This window comes from Megascapheus bottae, chromosome 36 (genome assembly GCF_031878675.1).
Source record: "Megascapheus bottae isolate mThoBot1 chromosome 36, mThoBot2.hap1, whole genome shotgun sequence".
NCBI classification, from domain to species: domain Eukaryota; kingdom Metazoa; phylum Chordata; class Mammalia; order Rodentia; family Geomyidae; genus Megascapheus; species Megascapheus bottae.
Genome location: NC_143544.1, coordinates 5140232 through 5162385, shown reverse-complemented (window position 1 = coordinate 5162385; position 22154 = coordinate 5140232). Strand labels below are relative to the sequence as shown.

General features: G+C 49.6%; 1 protein-coding gene across 1 annotated transcript; it reads right to left on the bottom strand.

The window, feature by feature from the left end:
• Nucleotides 1-1038: 1038 nt before the first annotated feature.
• Srl (sarcalumenin) lies at nt 1039-19834 on the bottom strand. The gene is made up of 9 exons (XM_090324678.1): nt 19674-19834; nt 17319-17409; nt 17224-17233; nt 13425-14714; nt 11089-11190; nt 9984-10079; nt 6735-6851; nt 5794-6027; nt 1039-3829 (listed from the first exon to the last, which is right to left on the bottom strand). The coding sequence occupies exons 1-9, from the start codon at nt 19832-19834 to the stop codon at nt 3018-3020; spliced, it is 2913 nt and encodes a 970-aa protein (XP_090180804.1). The 3' UTR covers nt 1039-3017.
• Nucleotides 19835-22154: the final 2320 nt, after the last annotated feature.

The window sequence follows — 22154 nt, the reverse complement described above, 5'->3', positions numbered from 1 at the left end:
TTTTTTTCCTAATACTTCACCTTTGTATTGCCTTTATGGTCTCTTAGAGAAAAATTAAGATTTCCTTGGGTTAGAAAATGATTGATCCCAATACCACAGAGGATGGTACTCGTGGGCTTTCAAGGCCTTTTCACCTGCAATCCATGGACTGGCAGGTTGGCTTCCTGTGACTGCCTCTGCCCTTGTCTCCCAGGCCACCCAGGTTAACCTCACTCACACATCTGCCCACACACACTCCTCTACAATCTATAATCCACACACATAGTCACAAAATGACTCCAGCCACTCTCCCACCCCAGACCCTCCCCGCCCTTCCACATAGGGGCCATGCACATTCAACACAGAACATGCCATCAAACCAGGCATGTGGCACACACCTGTAATTCCCAACATGTGGGAGACTGAGCTAGAAGGCTCCCAAGTTTGAGGCAAGCCTGAACAACATAGCAAGATCTTGTCTCAAAGAAACGAAACAAGCAAGCAAAACTCCAGTCACCACCTTTACTTTTCCAGCAGATACTTATGCATTCCAGTGGCACAAAGTGACGAGGTCCTATGTCTCATGCACTGTGTTAAAGGAAGGACAAGGTGTTAAAGAGAGATTGGAACTTTATTGAGACGTTTTCCCTGCTGAATTTTAAATGAAAAAAAAAAAACAAAAAAACACTGGAAAGGATCAGCCACATTCCGGCACAGACATTCACAGATACTCCTTTTGGGGAATCTCTGGATGCTACATTTCCTCTACTTCCAGCTCTGCCTTCCCCACCCCCCAAAAAAGAGAATCCTTGTTGAAATCTGTCTCCACAGAGCTAGACAAAGGATAGAACAGGTTCTAACCTGCACTGTTGTTGAGCAGAGAAAAGGTAGGTCAGTAAATAAAAAGAGGAACAGAACAGAGAGAGGAAGAAAAGGAAGAGATAGAGAAGAGAAAAAAATTCAAAAGAGCAGCACACTGATAAGGCAACCCCTCAAAAATACAAATATTAGCCCCATTCTACCCGCTTCTCCAAAGCAATGGTGACAATGACAGCTATGGCAAGGTCCATATAGTTCTACTTTTTATTTCCCTGACTGCATTGAAAAAAGAAAGAAAAACAAAATCTGGTATGCCAAAAGCAGCCCACGAGCTTGAGGACCATGTAGGAGAAAGGCACAGGGGGCAGACTCCCAAAAGGGCAAGTTACGGAGAGAAGAGACAAGGGGACTGTTGGTTTTAAAGGAAGAAAAGTCCAGGACAGATTATAGCTCCTAAGTCCCAGCCATCAGGCTCCACGGATGGCCCCTGGCAGAAACTGCTTTTCTTTCCCCACTAACTTGCTTCTTGGAGACAGCGTTGTGTGTGCAAGCAGCTTTGGGGCTTCTGGCTCTCTTGTGTGGAGGTTCTCCACAAAGAAGTCCAAAGCAGCAGCCTCCCTCCCAGGATGTGCTGGACTGCTAAGAATTCAGAGAAACACAAACTCCAAACTGCAGTTCTCCGTGTGGACCCCGTTGGTCCTGGATCTGCTTATCAGCCTGGGTCCTCAGAGGAAGGAACTCTGGCTCAGCCTTCCTCTGATCCAGATGAGTTTCTGGTGCTGGTAGATAACTCAATCTCATGGTCAAGGCATCTATGGCAGCTTGCTCCCAAGAAGAGCTGTTGGCTGTGCTGGAAAGGCTGCCTGAGGCAACTCTGGGCCACCCTGCACCCTCATTGTTTCACTGGGCATGCTCCATCCAAAGGCCGCCCAGGCCCCCGGCCTTCCCTTCCAACATGGTGCTATGTGTGGGCCTCACATGTCATTTCCTCAATCTCTCTCTGTGATGATGTACACTCAAACTTACACTCACTGGTGTTTTGTTGGCCTGTGGCACATTCACCTGCCTCACGTGCAAGTGGAAACTGGACCTTAGGCCTTGGTTGCCATAGGGGTAGGTGCTGAATGGCTGGTGCTGGTTCTGCTCCTAGGAACACGCTCTGAGTTTTAAGTGTTGACGCATCAGGGAATGGAGAAGAAAGGAAAAGCCATAGTCATGGGAACCAGCAGGAGCAACTCCTCTGCCACGTGTTTCCACAGAGAAGCTGTCTCAGCGGCCTCTGCCTAAACCTGGGAGAGGCTGGCTGCCCAGAGAAGTCCCCAAGACCAAGAAGCAAGGCCTCCATTATCCTCTCTGCAACTCAATGCCTTTAGGATCTGAGTTTTCCAAGACATGCAATAAAGACACACTGCAAACCAATTAACCCCCGAGCCCTTCTAGTATCTTCATTTCAATCCCTTCTAGGGGCAGAATGGCCTGAAGACACCACCATCTCACCCTGCTCTGAGGGCCTATGGAGTGTCCAAGCTCCCCAGGTGAAATGTCAAAGAACTGACAGGTCAGGAGGCAGACATTCACCCCGGCGTGGGAGCTCTTGTTCTCTCTGGGTGTTCTGGTGTGCTAGGCACAGCCACCTTCCATGGGGAAACAGGAAAGAGGTTCCTGGGACAGGCTCAAAACCCAGGTAGATTCAGATTCAGGAGATTGTCCACTGCTGAAAGTCAACTCAAGCTTGACAGGGAAGTGAGGAGGGATGAGGAACAAACAGAAGACTGTGTGTGGAAGGAGTTGACACAGACCTGAGGACTCCATGTCACTCGGACTTCACTATATCTGCCCAGCTTACAGGGGTAAAGGAATTCCAGCTGCATATAGCTTATTTGATCTCGTGGATTTAGTAGGCACTAGAATCTAGCTGTTCTCTGTCCCTTCCAGACAGGACCCAGGAAAAGCAAGGGTTGCTACTTGCTCTCCCTCACCCAGGCTTCTTCACTGAAACAACAAGACAAGCACACTGCAGTTCACAGTTTCCTCTCCCCACCCCCACTGCCAGTTCCACGCACCTGCCCCATCACCACCAGCCTCAACCAAGTCCCAGATCTCCAATGTGTACTGATTCTCGCCACTGTGGCTCAAAGGGTTAATAAACCAGGGCTTCTCAGACATTTAGGACGCAAGCTCATTCTCCAACAGGGACCCGAGAACAGCTACCCACAACCCTAGTGCTTCTTGTAGCGATTCTTTGGGGTCTCACCACACCCTGTTTTGTCACAGTTGGGAGCACCCAGATTCTTCCCAAGCCCAAGGCTCCCCAGGAGGCTGGGGAGCTCCTGGGTTATGGCCCGCTCAATCTTCTCCAGAAAGCAACCTCCCATGTAAGAGCACTGCTGAGAGAGGAGTTTGAAATTGGAAATGGGGTTGATGCCAAAGAAGTCCTTGTAGGCCTCACGGTTGGGGAGGTCAAACTTGCTGACATTGGTCTTTGCCAGGATGGTCTTGAAGATGTAGAACTTATCAGGATCCTCCACAATGTCCTTAAAGACCAGGTCCCCGTCACTGAAGAAGGTCATTTTGTCCCTGTAAGTCTGCAGATAGCGGTCCACCAAAAGGGCGTGAATGCGGACCCGGATGGCGTGCTGGCGGATGAAGGCGATCTTGTTCTCCAACCTGTTCTCGATCACTTGGTTCAGATCTTCCAGGAGGGAGATCTCTTCTTTGAGGAACAGCTCCCGGTGTGTGTCGGGCTTATAGTCTTGTGGCCAGAAGGAGCTGACATACACCCGGGGGGGCTCTGTGACGTTGATGAGGGGTGCCAAGCTCCAGAAGAGTGCCCCGTACACACGCATGAGCATCTGGGTGGCCAGGTTGTCCGCCTTGTTCAGGATGATCCTTATCTGGGACTCACGTCCCTTCAGCTGGCGGAAGAGCATCTCCAGCTCCAGACCCACGTCCAGCTTGGTGGGGTCAAAAACAACAAAGATGAGGTCAGCCCTGTCGATGAACCACTGGCACACGTCGTTGAAGGGATAGCCTTGGGGAGACAGGAATGGGAAGTCAGGCTGAGGATGACTCACTCAAATCTGCTCCTCCCTCCACAACCAAGCCATTCATGTGTGGAAAGAGGGCTTTCTGGGTTTCTAGAAAACGACTGAGAAACCAATTGTGTGTCTCCTGCCCTTTATCAACCTTCAACCAGGAACAGCCTGAACTTTCTTTCAATCTACCACAGAATCCAAGTCTCTAGGGAAACAAAATACTTGCTCCAAGTAGAGATTTTCTGAATGTCTTAAAAGATCTAGGGCAATAGCAAAGATATTTAAAAAAAAAAAGTCACAGGAGCAGAAGAATGAGAGAGGATCATGGTGTAGGGGAGGAAACAGATGTAATACCAAGACCTAGACAGGAATTTGGGCTTTGTCACTGGTCAGGCAGACAGTAGATCTCCTGAGCTCTAGCTCTTTGGCTACAAAATGAGAAGGGCAACAAAAGAAGACTGGCCTGGGGTTGTGGCTTAGTGGTAGAGTGCTTGCCTAGCATGCATGAAGCCCTGGGTTCAATTCCTCATCACCACAGACTCAGAAAAAGCCAGAAGTAGAGCTGTGGCTCAAGTGGTAGAGTGCTAGCCTTGAGAAAGCCCAAGGACAGTGCCCAGGCCTTGAGTCCAAGATGCAGGGCTGGCAAAAAAAAAAAGAAAGAAGGAAAGAAGGAAAGAAAGAAAGAAAGAAAGAAAGAAGGAAAGAAGGAAAGAAAGAAAGAAAGAATACTGTGCTGCTATAAAGAAGAAAAGCACCTGATTATTGGTGCCTGTCACAAAGTGGTGCTCAATATATTGTAAAGCCTTTTCCTTCTTTCTTCAGTTTTCTTGTTTACTAAAGGAGGAGACTGCAAACACTGAATTTTTTCCTACAATGACCAACCAGTAATGTATCAAATTACCTAATACATAATGAGTATCAGTGCAGTAGTGTTGACTTACTATTGTAATTATGAGCAATAATACTGCTGCTAATAAAACAGGGTCTAGTTATAACCCATGAGAGTCAAAACCACAAATGGAGACCAGCCATCTGGTCACTTTTTCCTATAACTGCCTTGTTTAGGACACATCAGTGCAGATGGCCTGGTGTCACAGCAACATTTAGTGGTCTTTGCCTTAGTTTCATGCCTGCCAGGCCCAAAGTGGTATTCCTCTACCATCTGAAAGCAAGCAGGCAGCTAGAAAGCCAGATAAAGGTTTATACTGAAGTGGGCCTGACAAAACAGAAAGTGAGAATAGAAAAGCTAGTTAGGTTCCACCTAGGGCAGGTCTAGAAACCTTACATCCAGTTTAGCCAGAGATCAACGATACCTGACTAAGATTCAACTGTTACCAGGATAGGCTGGGCCTCCTAAAGACAAGTGGGCCCCAACTTGGACCTCTAGAAACTCTTACAGGAAGACTAGGCCTTGAGAAAAAAATACCAGCAAGTCTCCAAACCAAGCCAGTTCTTGGGGAAGTAGGAAGGGGACAAGACACCTCCAAAGTCCAGGGGGATCAAGTGGATCAAGTGACAGAGAAGGGGTGGAGGTGCAACTCCTGGTCTTGGGCCTTACTTCCTCTTCAAGCCCCTCACCTACCCCTCTAGCCTGCATCTGCCTACAGTGGATGGTAGTTTCAGGAGGTTTTGTTTTTATTTTGTTGTTGTTGTTGTTGATGGCTGTGAGGTTTAAATTCAGGGTCTAGGTGCTGTTTCTGAGCTCTTTCGCTCAAGGCTAGCGCTCTGTCACTTTGAACCACAGCTCCACTTCCGTTTTTTGAGCAATTCATTGGAGATAAGAGTTCCACAGGGACTTTTCTGCCAGGGCTGGCTTTGAACCACAATACTCATATCTCAGCATCCTGAGTAGCCAGAATTACAGGCATGAGCCACTGGCACCCAGCTAGATGGTAGGGTTTTTTTTTGTTTTTGTTTTTTAAAGACAGATCTTGTTATTTAGAAATGGGTGCTAATTTACCTCTCTCTTGCTGCTTTCGGTTTTCAATGATGCCTGGTGTATCCACAAAAGTGACCCGTTCTAGAAGTTTGTGGGGAACTTCGATACCAATCAGCTTCTCCAGGAAATTCTGGCCAAACTTCTCCAAGGGTGAGAAGGACCGGGAGCTGTCGGCAGCCATGACAATGCCCTCAATGGTTTTCAGCTTGGGCCCGTGCATGAGGACTGTGAACTCGGAGGTGGTCGGCTCAGCTCCTGCATGGGAGAGTGGGAGGTGAGCAGACGGCCATTGCGAGTGGATGTGTGAGTTTCAGAAGTGGTTTGCCACAGCATAGGATATATGTGCAATGTTAGTGGTTCCCTTTTTCAATTCAACTGCAGTAAAAGACACCAAACATACATCTACCATCTCAACTGTCTTTACACATACAGTTCAGTGGCACTACGTATTTGCACTATTGCAAAACAATCATCCCCATCCATCATCCAGAAACTCATTGTCTTCCCAAACTAAAACTGGGTCCCCGTTAAACACTAACTCCCCACATCATCTTCCACGGCCCCCCGCAACCTCTACTCTACCTCTGTCCCTACGAGTTTTCCTACTGTAGGTAGGTGTGACTCCTCATATGCGTGGAATCATGCAGTATCTGTCCTTTGTGCCTGGCTTTATTTCATGTGTAATGTGTCAAATACGTCTGATGCATTCTGGGAGCATGCATCATTCCTTTCTAATGCTAACATTACACTGCACAGACAGACCACATTATGGTTATCCATTCATCCACTGATGGACATTTGAGTTGTTTCAACTTGGTTGAATAATGTGGTCACAGTATGGCTGCTTGTCTCTTGTATGTGGTTTCCATGGTTACACTGAAGAGCTACATAAACGTCGCCATTTTTCCTTGTGCTTTTACACATACTATTGATCTACCAACAGTCACTCAGGCATTGCTCACCTGTATAGAGCTGGTAGCGAGTGTCTTCCAGCCCTAGGAGGTAGTTTATCATGGTGGATTTGCCCACACTCCACGGTCCCAGGAACAACACCATTGGCTTGGAAGTAATCTCCCCATCTGTGGGAAGCAGGAATTAGGAACAGAAGTGAAATGGTGGATCTCACTGTAGGAGCACTATCTCCAGAGCTGATAACAGATTTTTTTCAGTCACCCAAAAATATCGTATAGAATCTTAGACTGTCAAGAGTCAGCTCTGTCTGTCTCCAGCTCTGCAACTCTCTTCTTCACTGGGCTCTCAGAACCCCTCCCTGAAGCTCAGCCCAGCCCCAGGCTCTAGAGCCTCCCATAATACAAGTCAAATTTGCCAGTGTCCAAGAGTAAACACTACACTGGGAATCCTTGTAATCTTAGGCCTGTGTCCAAGGTCCTTCTAGAGGCCAGGCTGGGGAGCAGGAATGATTAGGTCATTCCTACTAGACCCTAAGAAAAAGTAAAGTTCTGTTTTCACAAGTAGGAGTGGGCTCCAGGCACCAGGGGTTCAAGCCTATAATCTTAGCTACTCAGGAAGCTGAAATCTGAGAATCATGGGTCTATGCCACCTAGCACACAAATCCAAGAGACTTTTATCTCTAACTAGTCAGCAAAAAGCTGGAACTAAAGGTATTTTACTGCTGGCTCCGGCAGTAAAGAGCCAACCATGAGCAAAAAAGACGAAGGCAGCAGGTCCTATGTTCAAGTCCCACTCGCCCTCAATAAAAACTAGGGATGGGGGGGAGAGTGTTGGTATAGTGTGTGGGCTGTAATTCATTAGTAGAACACTTGTCTAGCAAGCATGAAAGACTCTGGGCTTATTCATCAGTAACAAATAAAATAAAGGAGCAAGGATGGGAGAGGAGGTTGGTCTTATTGCTGACCTACAGGCCTCTGCTGTCACAGCAGTCCTCTGAATCTCAGCCTTGTATTAATGAGGCATCAAGGTTCTCCACACCCTCATCCTCCTGAGCCTGGGGTGGACCCTTTTGCTCTCATTTTTTATATGTAATTTCATTTATCGATTCAAAAGTAAAAAATGTATATTAAAATGTATAGAATGAAACGGGCCCTGTCACTTCCCTCCATCTCTCTAGGTACAACCTCTTCATCTTTTCAGGATGAAGTCAATGTGAGATGTTGCTCAGTCTAGTCTCAGCGTCACGGGGGCCTGAGTGATCATCCTGCCTCGGTCCCCTGTGGAGCTGGGACTCCAGGAGCATAGCACAAAGCCTGACACCCATACTGACTTCTTTTCCATTTTGGAGCTAGTGCAACCCAGGCTGTCTCAAACATGAGATTTTCCTTCCTCAGCCTTCCAAGGGCTGAATTACAGGCATGTACACCACTGTGTGCAGTACCGGGGCTCATGTATAACATATCACTTTTAGATATGTCAATATGTGTATATGCAGAACTGTAGATGCCGTATCATAACTTTTTTGTGTGCTGGCTCTGGGGCTTGACCTCAGCGGCTCGTGCTCTTGCTAGCTGTGCTAGTTCATGATGTGTCCGTGCAATGAACCGTGCCTCTAGTTCAGTATTTTTCTAGTTCATGGAGATGGAATGTCTTCAACTTTTCTGCCCAAGCTAGCTTCGTGCCATAATCCTCCGGTTCTCAGCCTCTTTAGTAGCTTGGATTCGATAGGTATGAACCACCTTATCCAGTTGAACACAATGTCTTAGAAGTGGCCAGCCTGGAAGCAATACCCTGTTCCTGTTCCTTCCTTCCCTGCCTGTAAATACACGCATGGCCCCCATATGGCTGGGGACAGAAAGGATGACTGAGAGAGAAGCAGGCGTACGGCTACAGAGATTTCACCAAAAGCCACATTACAGGCCCAAGTCAACCCTGGATCTGAAAGTTCTGATCTCTGCTAGGGCTTTCCGGTGCTGCTGTTCTGGCTCTCCCCAGCAGGGGGCATTGCAGGCATGTGAGGCCAGTGATGGGGCCAGCCATGAGCCCCAGGGACAGGGGGTCATACAGAAAGCTGGCAAGAGACTAAGAGAAAAGAGCCAAGTCCAGAAAGCGAAGCCAGAAGCCAAGAACATGGGCCGTCCTTGTGGAACGCCATTCCTGGGGCAGACAGCAGCCTCCTGGCCTCTGCTGCTTTAAGGCCAGAGTTTCCTGGGAGGAACTGCCATGGCCTAGTGTCAGGGCTAGAAGAGAAGGCCAGTGTAGAGGGCAGGGGAAGCCACTGGGAGACTGCGTGACCTCACAACAGGGTCCTGGAAGTAGAGGAGGGTGACTGGCTCTTAGGCATGCAAGAAACAGTACAGGAAATTATAGAACAGGGTATTTTGCCTGGGAGAAGGAACAGAGTTATATGCCTGCCTGACTGTATAACAAGACACTGTTTAAAAACAAAACAAGGGGCCGGGAGTTTGGCCTAGTGGTTAAAGTGCTTGCCTAGCATGCATGAAGACCCGGGTTCGATTCCTCGGTACCACATACATAGGAAAAAAAAAAAAAAAAAGCCAGAAGTGGTGCTGAGGCTGAAGTGCTCAGGCCCTGAGCTCAAGCCCAGGACTGGCAAAAAAAAAAAAAAAAAACAAGGCCGGGAGTTTGGCCTAGTGGTAGAGTGCTTGCCTAGCATGCACAAAGACCCGGGTTCAATTCCTCAGTACCACATGTATAGAAAAAAGCTGGAAGTGATGCTGTGGCTCAAGTGGTAGAACTCTAGCCTTGAGAAAGTCCAAGGACAGTGCTCAGGCCCTGAGTTCAAGCCCAGGACTGGCAAAAAAAAAAAAAATTCCATGGGCTGGGAGTTTGGCCTAGTGGTAGAACTTAAGCCCAGGACTGGCAAAAAAAAGAAAAAAAAAAAGAGTCTAGACCCAAGGAAAGCTACCTGAGAAGAGAAATAGAGAGGAGGGAAGGAATCCCAGCCGATCAGAGGCTCAGACACCACCCTCGTGTGGACAGGGAGCCTTGGATGGTTCCTGAACATAAGAAGGAACTAAGTTGGCATCTCTACCCAGGATATCAAGTCTATATTTCTGAGACATGCAACCATGAAATGCTGCTTGTCAAGCCATGACGGAGAACTTCACAGGACTGAAGTCCCAGTCCTGTCCATCCCTCCGGAGAGTTGGGCCCTGGCACTGGAACTTGTGAGCTGCACTGCGCCACACAGTTACCAGGGGAGGTAACTGGAGGTACGAGGGGGGGGGGGGGGCGGGAGTCAGAGGTGTGTCCCTGACTCAGGCCTGCTGATGTACCTGTAATCTCATGCTGCCGAAGCTCGTTGTATTTGTAGGATTGCTCCAGGGGCTTGATGGATGTATGGTAGATCTTTCGAAGCCGCTGTAGCACCGCTGCAGGGCAGAGAGGAACAAGAGGACATCATCAGGCAAGGTGGCCCAGTGGGGAGCACAGGCTTTCTGCAGCCCAGAGATGGTGTGATGTGTTCACACTCATGGTGGTCCAACCATCAGAAAACGTCAAGAGCCTTCTCCTACCTACCCTCAAGGCCTCTTGAGCTATTTTTCTGGGAGGGAAAACAACAATAACAACAAAACCCCTCTCTCCTTATCTACCTCAACTGAATAAGCGGAAGCCCTGGCCCTGCCTGCTCCTGAGGGAAGGTCCTCTCCTTGGAGACAGAACCCCATCTCTTTCTTCTGCCACCCACCCTGCTCGTGCAGCCCTAGGCCATGAGAGTACAAAGCTAGATGCCCAGGAAGCCTACAGCATGGCCACCCTTACCTCTGCCCATCATTGTAATCCCCAGAACCCCAGGAGGGGGTCACCCATGTCACATGTGTCCTCCCAGAGCAGCAGCTCGTAGCAACACAGAGAACAGTGTGGATCCAGCCCGGAATGATGGCTGGACTGGGGGTCCAGCTAGCAAAGTTCTCAACCTGTTCTGCCACTTGCTGGCTGGATGACAAGGGCAAATCACCACCTAGCTCTGAGCCTGGCTAGCTCATGGGCAAACAGAAAGACATGGAGTCCCACTAAAGCCCTTGGGTTACTATGAGGCTGGAAATGAAACACTAGACATGAAAGAGCTTTGTAAACTTAAAAAGAAAACAACAAGCACATGGGATGGATGCTTATTAACCATCCCCCCTCCAGAGAACAGAGGCTGGCACATCCTATCGGTGGCTACCCTGGAATCTGCCCTCCATGCGTTTGTGTGGAGGGCCTCCCAGCCCCTGCTTTGGCCCCTTCCACAGAGCTTACACCTCTGGGGCTCTCCTCTTCCCTGAGGCAGGCCCTTTCTGGCCTCAGAGCTACTGCTCTCTGGCTCCCCGTCACCTCCAAGACTCTACCCAAGGACAACCCCAGGGCTGTCCCTGCCGGTCTCCCTCCTTTGGTTACCTGAGTAATCGTCAGCTGGCTTGTCCTCATTCAGCATCAGGGTTTTCTCAATGTGGGAGCGGTCCCTCAACGGCGCTTCTCCACTCACATCGTCTGCCTCGTCTAGGGAGAAAAAACAGCGCAGTCAGGGCAGAGCCACAGCAGGCGAGTGCTCAGTGGCACAGAGGTAGGCCAGAGCCAGGCCTGAACAAAGTTGCCAGGTTGAACTGAACTGAGTTCTGGAATCTAAAACTCCAAACTCAACTTCTAACAGTCATGACCTGCTTTATTTATTCAATAATAATAATTTTTTTTAAAAAAGTATTGCGTGTTGGGCATGGCAGAACACACCTGTAATCCCAGGATTAAAGAGAATCGAGCAAGAAGATAGCAAATCAAGTCCAGCCTGGGTTGTATAATAAAACTCTGTCTCAAAACTTAACTAAATGAATGTACGGAGTGCCCACTAACGTGCCAAACTGGAAGTCTCATGATGGGATATAGCAAGCCCACCCCAGCACAGCTTCTGCTCTTCTGGAGTTCTCTCACAGTCCAGGAGGACACAGCTAATCAATTTAATATGGGAAAGAGGCTTTCAATCAGTGACCAGGCTGCAGGAGGAAAACTCCCTACCATTTTGAGGGCCTAAGAAGTGTACTGAAGGCTTAGCAGGGATCAGGAGAAACTTCCCTAGGGTCTGCTGCTCAGCAGGCATTAATTAAGGAAGCAGAGAGAGGAGTGGGCAATGACATAGCTGTTCAAGGAGGGAGGGAGGGCTGGGTACCACAAAGATGAAGAAGTCCAGAGGAGCTGACTAAACAGCTGTAAAAAGCCACTGTAGGGCTCTCAATCTCATCCCAAGGCAACTGGAGTCACTGTGAGGCTCTAAGCAGACAACCGACCAATAGAATGAACATCTTATCAAGACTACACTGGCAGGGTGCCCTGGAGTTTGGCCGAGTGGTAGAGTGCTTGCCTAGCATGCACAAAGGCCAGGGTTCAATTCCTCAGTATCACATACACAGAAAAGGCCAGAAGTGGTGCTATGGCTCAGGTGGTAGAGCTCTAGCCTTGAGAAAGTCCAACGACAGTGCTCAGGCCCCGAGTTTGTGCCCCAGAACTGGGAGGAAAAAAAGACCACACTGGCAGGAAGCAGGGCAGAAGGAGCTGCTGCAGTGTACCTGGAGTATGTGTGTGCCTGTGTATAGATAGGGTCAACTGTCCTTCTAACCAAGCAACCAAAAGACACCAATGCACCCATCCTCTGTGCCAGCTTCCACACTTGTGTTGCTGATGTCCCGGGCCTCTAAGGTCACAGCCATAAGGTCTGTAGCCAACTTGCCTACTCAGAGGAGCTGAGATTTGGAAGGCGCAGACTTAAGCCTATGGGGCAGGAGTCCAGTATCATTCTATCTCCTAAAGCATCTCAGGTCAAACCTAAACACATCCTCATCAAGACCCAGAACAAGGAGGACAAAAAAAAAAAATGAGAGGATCTTATGGATGTCAGAACTGCCCCCTTTACAGAGCGTGCAAGTACTTGACAGACAGTACATGAGTTAAGGAAAGCTGTGGAAAGCCATCTGGGCAAGTGACAACCTCACCGCAATATTTACCCTGAAAACCAGCTTCTAAAATACTGTCCATACAGACTGGGAGTGAGGCCTGCAGGTCCTGCCATCTCTGGCATCAGATACATGTCTGACTCTACCCAATAGCTTTCCCCTGCCCTCCACCACCCTCTCCCATACCCTGGCCCTTTGACCTAAGTGTATATGGGAGACCAGTTGGAATTACCATACTAAAATCCTCGCCCCTCAGTTCCAGTTTCCTGTGCCTCTTCTGCAAGGTTGTTAGGGGAGACCCAGTTTCCATGAGGTAAACATCTGGTTCCCAACCACTCCACCAACTCCCTGCACCTCCATCCACAGCCAATCCCCGAGCTTTGAGCCGGCCGTCGGACTCCTCCAGACACTTAGTGACCCAAAGGTAAGTGGCCAGGTCCTTATGGATCTTCTCACTCAGTGGCTCCTGGAATGAGACCCTCCCTGACCTGGCCAGGAGTAGCTAGGGGTTCTCCCACCTACCCTGTCTGCCTCGCTACATGGAAGACTTCCATAAAGAATGCAACTGTGGGGGCCGGGGGTTTGGCCTAGTGGTTAAAGTGCTTGCCTAGCATGCATGAAGACCCAGGTTCGATTCCTTGGTACCACATACATAGAAAAAAGCCGGAAGTGGTGCTGAGGCTCAAGTGGTAGAGCTCTAGCCTTGAGAAAGCCCAAGGACAGTGCTCAGGCCCTGAGTTCAAGCAACTGTGCAAGGTGTTGTTGGGATTGCTCTAAGGAATTCAATCCTACCCTGGGTAGCAGTGGTAGGATTTCCCCTCCCTTGGCGGTCCTCTTCAGGCTCCTCTTCCCCCGTGTTCTGGGCCTCACCACCCTCCTCAGGCTCTGTATTCAAATCCTCTGTGCTGTGCTGTACCCCTTCCTCCGTAGGCTCTATAGGTCCTGATGCTTCCTGGGGCTCCCCAGCCTGCCCTGAGGCACCTTCTTCTTCAGAGCTGGCCCCGTCACCACTGTCTTCTCCAGACTCTTCATCAGATACCTCTCCTTCCTCCTCGCTTACACCTTCTTCCTCAGAGGATGCTGTGTCTGGGCCCTCTTCAGGTGGCTGGTCCTGGGAGGAGTGCTTCTCTTCTGCCTCCCCAGCCCCAGAACTCCCCAGCCCCAGAGTGTCACTGAGCTCTTCACTGGTCTCTGTGGCCTGGCCAGCCTCCTGGTCCTCAGCCCCCTCCCCAGCTTCGGTGTCCATCTCAGCCTCTAGTTCTATGTCAGCAGATGTGGTGTTCAGTGTTTCTTCTATCTCTGAGGGCTGGTGACCTGGCTCTGCGCTCCCCTTGCCTTCTGCCTCTGGGGCATTAACCTGAGGCTGGACCTCAGCCCCCTCCCCAGCTTCTGCATCCGCATCAGACTTTGATTCTTCCGCAGATGCTGACTTGCCAGTATCCAAGGCTCCATCCAGCTCTGCTGGCTGGAGATCAGATCCTGGGCTGGCCCCGTCTTCTGCCTCTTCACCCTCCGCGCTAGAGGAGGCTCTGTTGGCTTTAGGTGCTGTGCTCCCTTCTTCTGCGGCTCTCTGAACAAGGCTGTTTCCTAGGCCCCCCTCAGCACCCTTGGGGACCTCACCATTCCCCACCTGTGCTTCTGCCTCCCCATCAACAGGCCCCTCTGTGGAGAGCCCTGGCCCAGTCTCCTTCTCTCCTGAACTGAATTCTGGCCTCTCCTGATCTGTGGGCCCCTCAGCCCCTCCTAGGGGAAGGCAGTCTCCCGCTGGTGATCCCTGCTCTCCCTCCCCAGGCCCCGCAGCATCCTCAGGGGATTCTGACTCTGCAGCTGAGGCATTGGAGAGGTCGGCTTTGGGCTCAGAGCCCGGGCCTGTGGCAGCAGGGGGGACCCCAGTGGTGGGCTGCTCCAGGGTCTCAGTCTCCCTGCCGTCTGGGTAGTGAAGGAGCAGATTCTTGTCTGGAGGGGTCGCGTCTGCATAGAGCGCCCTTTCTTTCTCCTCTAGACTTGCGTCTCCAGCAGAGAAATGATTCTCCAACAAATTGCCACCATCTTCTGTGCCACCCGAAGCAGGGACTTGCAGTTCTAAATGATTAGAACATGATTGGTCAGTTCACAGGGTCGGCACTGGCCCTGCTTTCTCAAGAGTCTACACCAGTCTAGCTCCCTCTCCTGGGAGGGTGGTGTGTGGCTCCCTCTCATAGCTCCAGGAGTTCGACTGACCTGCTGTCCATAACTGAAGGAGTCAGTGGCTGGCTGCACTAACCTGAGAACCCTGCCCCCAACCCTGACCCCGACCTTCCAGTCGCTCCACAAAGGTCCTGATGATTGTGTATAGAATGGAAACTTGGGTGAGCCCTTCCAGTCCTCCCTCAACTTTACTGACAAGGCACGTGCAGCCCGGCTCACGAGGAGATACTTCCAAGGTAGGACAAATGCTTGTACCCGTTGTCGTTCCTAGAGTCATTAACTAGCAAGCTTTTTATACTACTATCAGCAAAGGGGTGAAAACAGGTGTTTGCAGGCCAGATAATCTTAGGTTACAAGGCAAAGTACTTAGGGGATTACTTGTGGCTCTCAACCTTATTAAGTCACACATCTAACCCTTTCCCCTTAAGGGCAGGCATTTGCTGGCCATGCTACCTCAGATTAGAGGGGACAGAGCCTGAGAAGAGATATCCAAACAGGGCCTGGGCTTTCCAGTGGCCTCAGCCAACCCCTTCTGAGGGGATCCCCTTCTAAGGGCAGGAGAGCAGAGGGCACAGGAAACGCAGAGCAAGAGAGCAGGCAGGATCCCAGTCTGTGCCAGACATTGCTACTAAGGGTCAAATTTAATGTCTGAAAATTGAGGTGGGAAGCAAGGGTTAGACTTATCTATCCTTCCTGCTCCTCCTATTCAGGCTAGGCTCTGTCTCAGGAGGAGGCCTGCCTGGGAGGACAGTACAGGCACGCGGGATACGTAAACCTCAAGTGTCCTGTCTTGGGGTGGCTGAAGCAGCCTTTATCCCCTTGACTCTCAAAGCTTCTTTCTCCACCTCTCTGTGGATCAGCGGTCCCTCCTCAGGCTAAGCCTGTGGCTCTCATCTCTGACTCCATGGACAAAAGCCTCTGGGGATCAGAAGCAAATAGCTTTTCATTTGTTTCTGAGGCCAACCTGTGTCAACTTCAGGACAGGGAGCTCTGGGGCCTTTATTAGAAAGGAGCCCTGTGTATTCACATATCAAACTTCTTCCCCCAGGCCCTTTAATAGACATGACCCCACTTAATCTCCCCTGTTACTGCCAGACAGATTTTAGAGTAGATTTGCACTGCCTCAGACACAAGGCTACTAAGTGGCTATGGGGTGACCAGAACCCAGAACTGCCCGTTCCTGATCTGTAACATGTTCAGAGGGCACAGGGGACCCCTTCCCCTGAAGACCTCCGCCTCTACCTGTGAGTGCCTGCACTCCAAGGCCATGTTCCTGGCTGCCGGATGGCAGGAACCATGTCTTTTTTTTTTTTTTCCAGTCCTGGGCTTGAACTCAGGCCATGAACCCTGTCCTTGGATTTTCTCAAGGCTAGAGCTCTACCACTTGAGCCTCAGCACCACTTCCAGCTTTTTCCTATGTATGTGGTGCCGAGGAATTGAACCCAGGTCTTTGTGCATGCTAGGCAGGCACTCTACCACTAGGCCAAACCCCCGGCCCCATGGAACTATGTCTTAATTCTGTTTCCAGGGTCTATGTGTGAGTTTCCTGGTTATGTGTGAGTTCCATTAAGTTTTCCTGATCCCTTAATGAAAAGCAGGATGTGGAGCTTGAAGTCATGCATTTTTAGTGTCTTCATGAGCACCTGAATACCTCCAAGTCCTGATTTCTTCCATCTCTCTAGCTCCCCCAGTCCTCACCCCTGGAGAGGAATCCATGGCAGAAACCTGGTGTGACCCAAGGAGACCGGTAATCCTCTGAGCAGCAAGATTAAATATCATATGAGCTATATTTCTGCCAAGCAATACAAAAACATTATCCTCTGTGCCAGGCAATAAGAAATGTTACTTGCATTTGGAAATCAAGTATGTATGTTGCCTCGTTTTACAGGTGAGGAGACTGGACCCAGAGTCATTGAAGGTTTTTAGCAGTGTCACGTAGCTAGGATCAAAGCATGATGGGAGGACCAGCAGCCTCAGCATGACCTGGGAGCTTGACGGAGACGCACAGCTCAGACTCCAGCCAAGACCCGTTGCTTAGACCCTCCATTCAACCAGATGCTCAGGTGATGCATTGACATGCTGCTTTTGAAAGGTGGTGCCCTACACCACCCCCAAAAAACTGCCTCTCCACCTGTGGTTCTCAGCACTGACTATAGATTAAGGGTCACCTGGCTGTTGGTCCCCCTTGTCCCTCCTCTTCCTCCATAGTTTGGATTTAAATAGTCCAGGGTATGGTCCCCTTGTCAGGACTTAGAAAAAATCTTCAGTAATTCTAATACGCAAACCTTCAGACCCATTCGGCTGCCGAGCCAAATAATTGTACCTCTAAGGCTGCTTCTTCCAGTCCTTCACCACTGGAAGCATGCCCAGTCTGGCCCTGAAGTGGAGGCAGGTCTCCCCAGACCTGGATTTTGCTGTTAAAATAGCAGTAATTGAGGCTTTAACCTGAGCAATCTAAGTCTTTCTATAGGTGTCTGATGTCATGATGGTCATGGTTACAACGAGGATGAAGACGGCCGTGAGGGTGACAGTGATGTTGACGAGGACTGCAGTGGTGATGCCGACGACAACCTGGGCATGATGGCGGCAGCTTTGGACAAAGGTGACAAGATGAATGGCCTGTAGCTCTAATCTCCTATGTAACATTTCTAATATCGTCAAGAATCCCTGGTGGGAGTAAGAGGCCTGCATACGCTCAAGGGGCATAAAGACCCCGATGTGGGGGGCTTACCATGACCTTGCCCTGCTGTGACTTTCCACTCCTGGGCCCTGGACAGCAAGGTTCAGCATGGCATATATATATATATATATATATATATATATATATATGCACACGCACACACACATATTTACATCCACATCCTTCCCTAGTATTCATATCTTAGGGTCAAGCTTTTGCCGACCTTCTACTAAACAATTTGAAATGAAAAAGACGGAGGGTGGCCAGCTGCCAGTGGCTCCCAGCTGTAATCCTAGCTATTCAGAAGGCTGAGATCCAAGGATCATGGTTCAAAGCCCGCCCAGACCGAAAAGTCCCCGTGAGACTCTTATTTCCGATTAACCATTCAAAAGTCAGAAGTGGCACTTGTGGCTCAGGTGGTAGAGCGCTAGCCTTGAGCACAAAGAGGCTCAGGGACAGGGACCAGGCCTTGAGTTCAAGCCCCACAAACCCATGGGAAGAAAAAAAAAACAGACTGATGGTGATGGTTTCATGTCCTGTGACCTTCCTTCAGGCTAAATATAACTTCTTTGACAAAATCTCTCAATGAAACCAACTGTCCTGTTAGGCCCTGCAGAGCTCAACTTTAAGAAGCAGCTGGGCCCACTGGACCCAAGTTTGTCCTGGGAGCCATAGCTAACACTTGGAGAGCCAACCAGCATGGGTAGTTCAGTTCGCTAAGCTCAGAGGGAGCCCGTGTTCTTCCTACCCTCGTTCCTCGACCTCCCTGGGTTCTAGATAAGCCCCTGTTGCCCAGAGCTGGAGGTGTGGGAGGGCACAGAGGTCCTGATGAAATGAGTCTGGGTCCAGCTCAGGACATGAAGTACAGTACTGAGTGTACTGCTGCCAATCCAGCCACCACCGCCCCTGGACAGGCCAGGGGGCTGACGTCAGGACCCTTGATTAGCAGGCCCCCGCTTGGCCTTAGAGATTGTGCACAGCCTAAGCTCCTGCCAGGCTGGGCCCCTGCCCTACTCACAGCCAGCAGAGCACTGCATAAGCCAGTCCTGCTGCTCCCCCTGCAAGCAAGACTTCCAGCTGCTTTCACCATCCCAACTCCTACACTAACCCTGGGATATGCTCTCTCGGCTCCCTACTACCAGCAATGCACCCTGAATTTGTTTCCTCAGCATCTCTCTCATTCCACAGCACTTTCCATTGACGCAGGGAGTCGTGGAGTTGCCAGCGGCTCTTGAGTCTAACTGAAGAAGAGGAAGCTTTAGCCAGGTATGGTGCTTAAAAGGCCTGCCTAGAGGACAGGGTCAGGCGAGGACACAGCCACAACTGTCGCCCTGAGCCTCAAGCACCCCAGGTGGTTTTGCCTGCCAGGTTGCACAGAATTCCCTAAGTGGAGAAGGAAGACAAGATCACTTAGGGTTAGTGCCCCACCCACCTCCCTCTGCTACCCACCAGTAGAAAGAGGAAAGAGACTGACAATCACAACTCCCTTCCTCTCCCTGCTTCTTCTTAAAAATGTCTTCTTCTAGTCTCCTCCCTCATTTTCTCCACCATTCCAAGAAGCCCACTTTATGGCAGCTTTTCCCTTTGTGGGTCCACACACGGAAGGCTCTGGCAAGAGGCCGTCCCATCCTTGCTGCAACTTTAAAGCTCCAAGGTAGGTTTATATTTTGTGTTTTTCTTTGATCCTCCTCACAGCCCTCTCAGACAGAAAAGGCAAGAATCGTCAGGCTCTGGTGCAATGAGGAGCAGACCCAGGACAGGTAACCCAGGGCTGGGAAGTGAGGTGCACTTGCTGAGGTTTTGCGTCAATGTGTCCCTGTGCACACAAGGTAATGTAAAGAACACTGAGACCTAAGATCCCCCCCCACCAACCCTTCCTCTATACTGAGTGCCAGGGAGCTTTGTCTTGAAGTCAAAAGTGGAGATGGGAAAAAGCTTTCATTTTGCTGACCTGTTTTAAGTATATTCAAGTGTAAACTCCATCAAGCCTGCCCAGTTCTCCATAGCAGAGATTCTCTAACAAAGATCGGCTAAAGTTATTCTTCCACAGGATTTCTCATCCGTTTTGACCAAAAGCAAGGTGTCCAAAGTTGTACGAAGTACAGGCTGGGTTTCCGGTGCAGCCCAGAGCACGTCAGGATGCAGAGTCCACGTAGCCCGGGTGGCAGGCTGACCTTGGCTTCTTCTGGCTCTTGTCTCTGAACACTCCTGGGCTGTGTGGTTGTGCGTCAAACGGCGTCTTCCGCTGCCTCTCTTCTGCTTGACCTAATTCTGCAAAGTCAATGTTCATGGCCCAGGGCCCTTTGTTCTTCTGTGTCTTCCATGAAGCCTTCATCTGCTAACTTGAGATGGATAAAGGCCCTCAGAACCTTAGTAGTGACGTGCTTTCCGGAAGGCAGGTTGTCGACATCCTCAGACCCTCTCTGGCTATTCTTTTTTTTTGCCTTTACCTCTTCCTCCAGACAATAGCATCCAGGCACAGTGGAAAAGGCAGCCGTTTTTTGGAAGGTTTATTTGGCTTCCTGGCAGAGCTTCTAAACTCAAGGCTAATCTCAGGACAACTTGTCCCTGGCTAGACTGCAGCCCTAAAATGATTCACCCAGGAGATAGGATACAATGGTGAAAGCAGTGAGAAACTTTGGGTCTGGAAGCTGAAGGAGTCATCTCAAAATCTACCAGTCTGATAACTAATGAGCAAAGGAAACCCTAAGAGGCTTGCCCCAAGGCCACCAGACTCAATGGCTGTCTCTAGAGAACCCAGCTCTCCGCCATCTCTGAGTTAACCTCACACTAGGTCATATCCCCATCTCCACACCCACCCATTCAGCCCATAACAACAGTTTTGTTTGCCTGAAGTCAATGAGGTTTTTTTTTTTAATTATTTACTTAATGTGTAACCATTTCTTTTTTTTTTTTCTTTTCTCCTTTTGTGCCAGTACCTGGGCTTGAACTCAGGACCTCTCCATGACATTTTCACTTAAGGCTGGCACTCTTAACACTTGAGCCATGCATGTAGTTTCAGACAATGACTTCTTAACCAATCAAATCCTTCCTCATTTTAAAGAGAATTGAAAACCAGGCACTGTGGCTACTCAGGAGACTGAGATTAGAGAACTGATGTTCAGAATCAGCTTGGACAAATAAATCCATGAAGTTTTTATCTCCAACTAACCAGGGAAAGAAAGTCTGAGGTGGGGGTATGTTTCAAGTGGTTGAGGGTCAGATGTGAGCCAAAAAGCCAAGCAAGAGGAAGAGACCCTGAGTTTAAGCGTCAATACCACCATGCACATGTGCGCATGCATGCATACACATGCACACACACACACGCACATGCACACACACACATGCACACACACACACACACACACACACACACACACACGAACACACACACACACACAAAGTACTGGAGATTTCAGCTCAATTGTAACTCATAGAGAACAGAGCATTGACAGCAGAATTTTCTATTTCCATCTCATTTCCAATTCCTTGGGTTATTGATTTGGGAAGTACAAAGAGACATTGCTAGAAGTCCCACAATCACACACATATACTTGTCATATATGCCTGGAGGTTTCATGACTCTAGATGAAAAGCAACGATGTTTGGAAGAAGCGAAATGTTAAATCCTACCACTCAGTATAAACTGGTTGTTAGAAGGAATACTCTATCGAGCACCCACCAGAAATCCTGGCAAGGATCTTTGGACAGTAATTTCCTCCACTTGGAGGGGCTGAGCCTGAGAAGGAAGAAGTGCTCAGCACTGAGATTCTGGTAGATGGAGGTTCCCTCATCTCTCGGTCTAAAGAGACTGAATGAATCCCCTGGGATCCACAGGGAGAGATATCTTCGAAGGGCTGATGGTTCAACCTTTGGGACCAAGCAAGAAAAGATATACTGGAAGCAGAGAAGCAAATTCTTGCTAGGACACCTTGAGTTAAGGTCAAAGCCATGGATGCTTGGCAGACCCACCTCTTCCCCAAACTAAAAGGATGGAAGAAATCTGAGTCTTTGGATTGGAGAACCCTGTGGATCTGATAACTCCTTCCCCAGCCTGGACCATGACCACAGCTGTGTGGCGTGCCTCCCAGGCTACAGAGGGTCGAGGCTCCTGGCCCCCTACTGAGAGATGAGTTCTCTCTGGATGCCCTTGGACGTCAGGAGGTCTAAGCTCCAGCCCTTGCTACTTCACCAGTTGCTATGACCTTGGGCTTCTCTTTAATCCTCCTGTACCCAGCTGTATCTCTCCACAAAATACAGATCATAATATCTGCTTTGGCAAGCCCCTCAGGGTGTGTTCAACATCAAGTGATGTTTAAAAGCTTTCAAATGTCAGCTGTGATAATCAGTATTTCCTAGAAGAAGAAAAAGACCTGGCCAAAACCCAAATTCACTGTGGCCAAAACAGAACCTGCTTCAAGCTGGCTCAACCTTATTATATTCAGTCAGGAGGCCAGGGGAGACTTCTGCCCGGACTCCTTCTCTCCTGCAGCCAGCCATAAGTCTCTCAGGCAGGGTTTGTAAAGCACCTGGGGTAACCTTGCCCTCCTCTGGTCTGGAGATAGAAGCAGGCCTGGACTGTAAGCACTCCCAGGGACCACGGGTACATCCTGCTGAGCCCAAAAGGAACCCCTGTGGTCACCGCCACTGTCAGT

Excerpts from the sequence above, each read along its gene's own strand:
- Srl (XM_090324678.1), bottom strand. The coding sequence starts at position 19,834 with ATGAAGGCTTCATGGAAGACACAGAAGAACAAAGGGCCCTGGGCCATG. Across the intron at positions 17,410-19,673 it reads AAGAGCCAGAAGAAGCCAAG|CTGCCGCCATCATGCCCAGG; the intron begins GTCAGCCTGCCA and ends CTTTGTCCAAAG. Across the intron at positions 10,080-11,088 it reads GCCAGCTGACGATTACTCAG|CGGTGCTACAGCGGCTTCGA; the intron begins GTAACCAAAGGA and ends TCTGCCCTGCAG.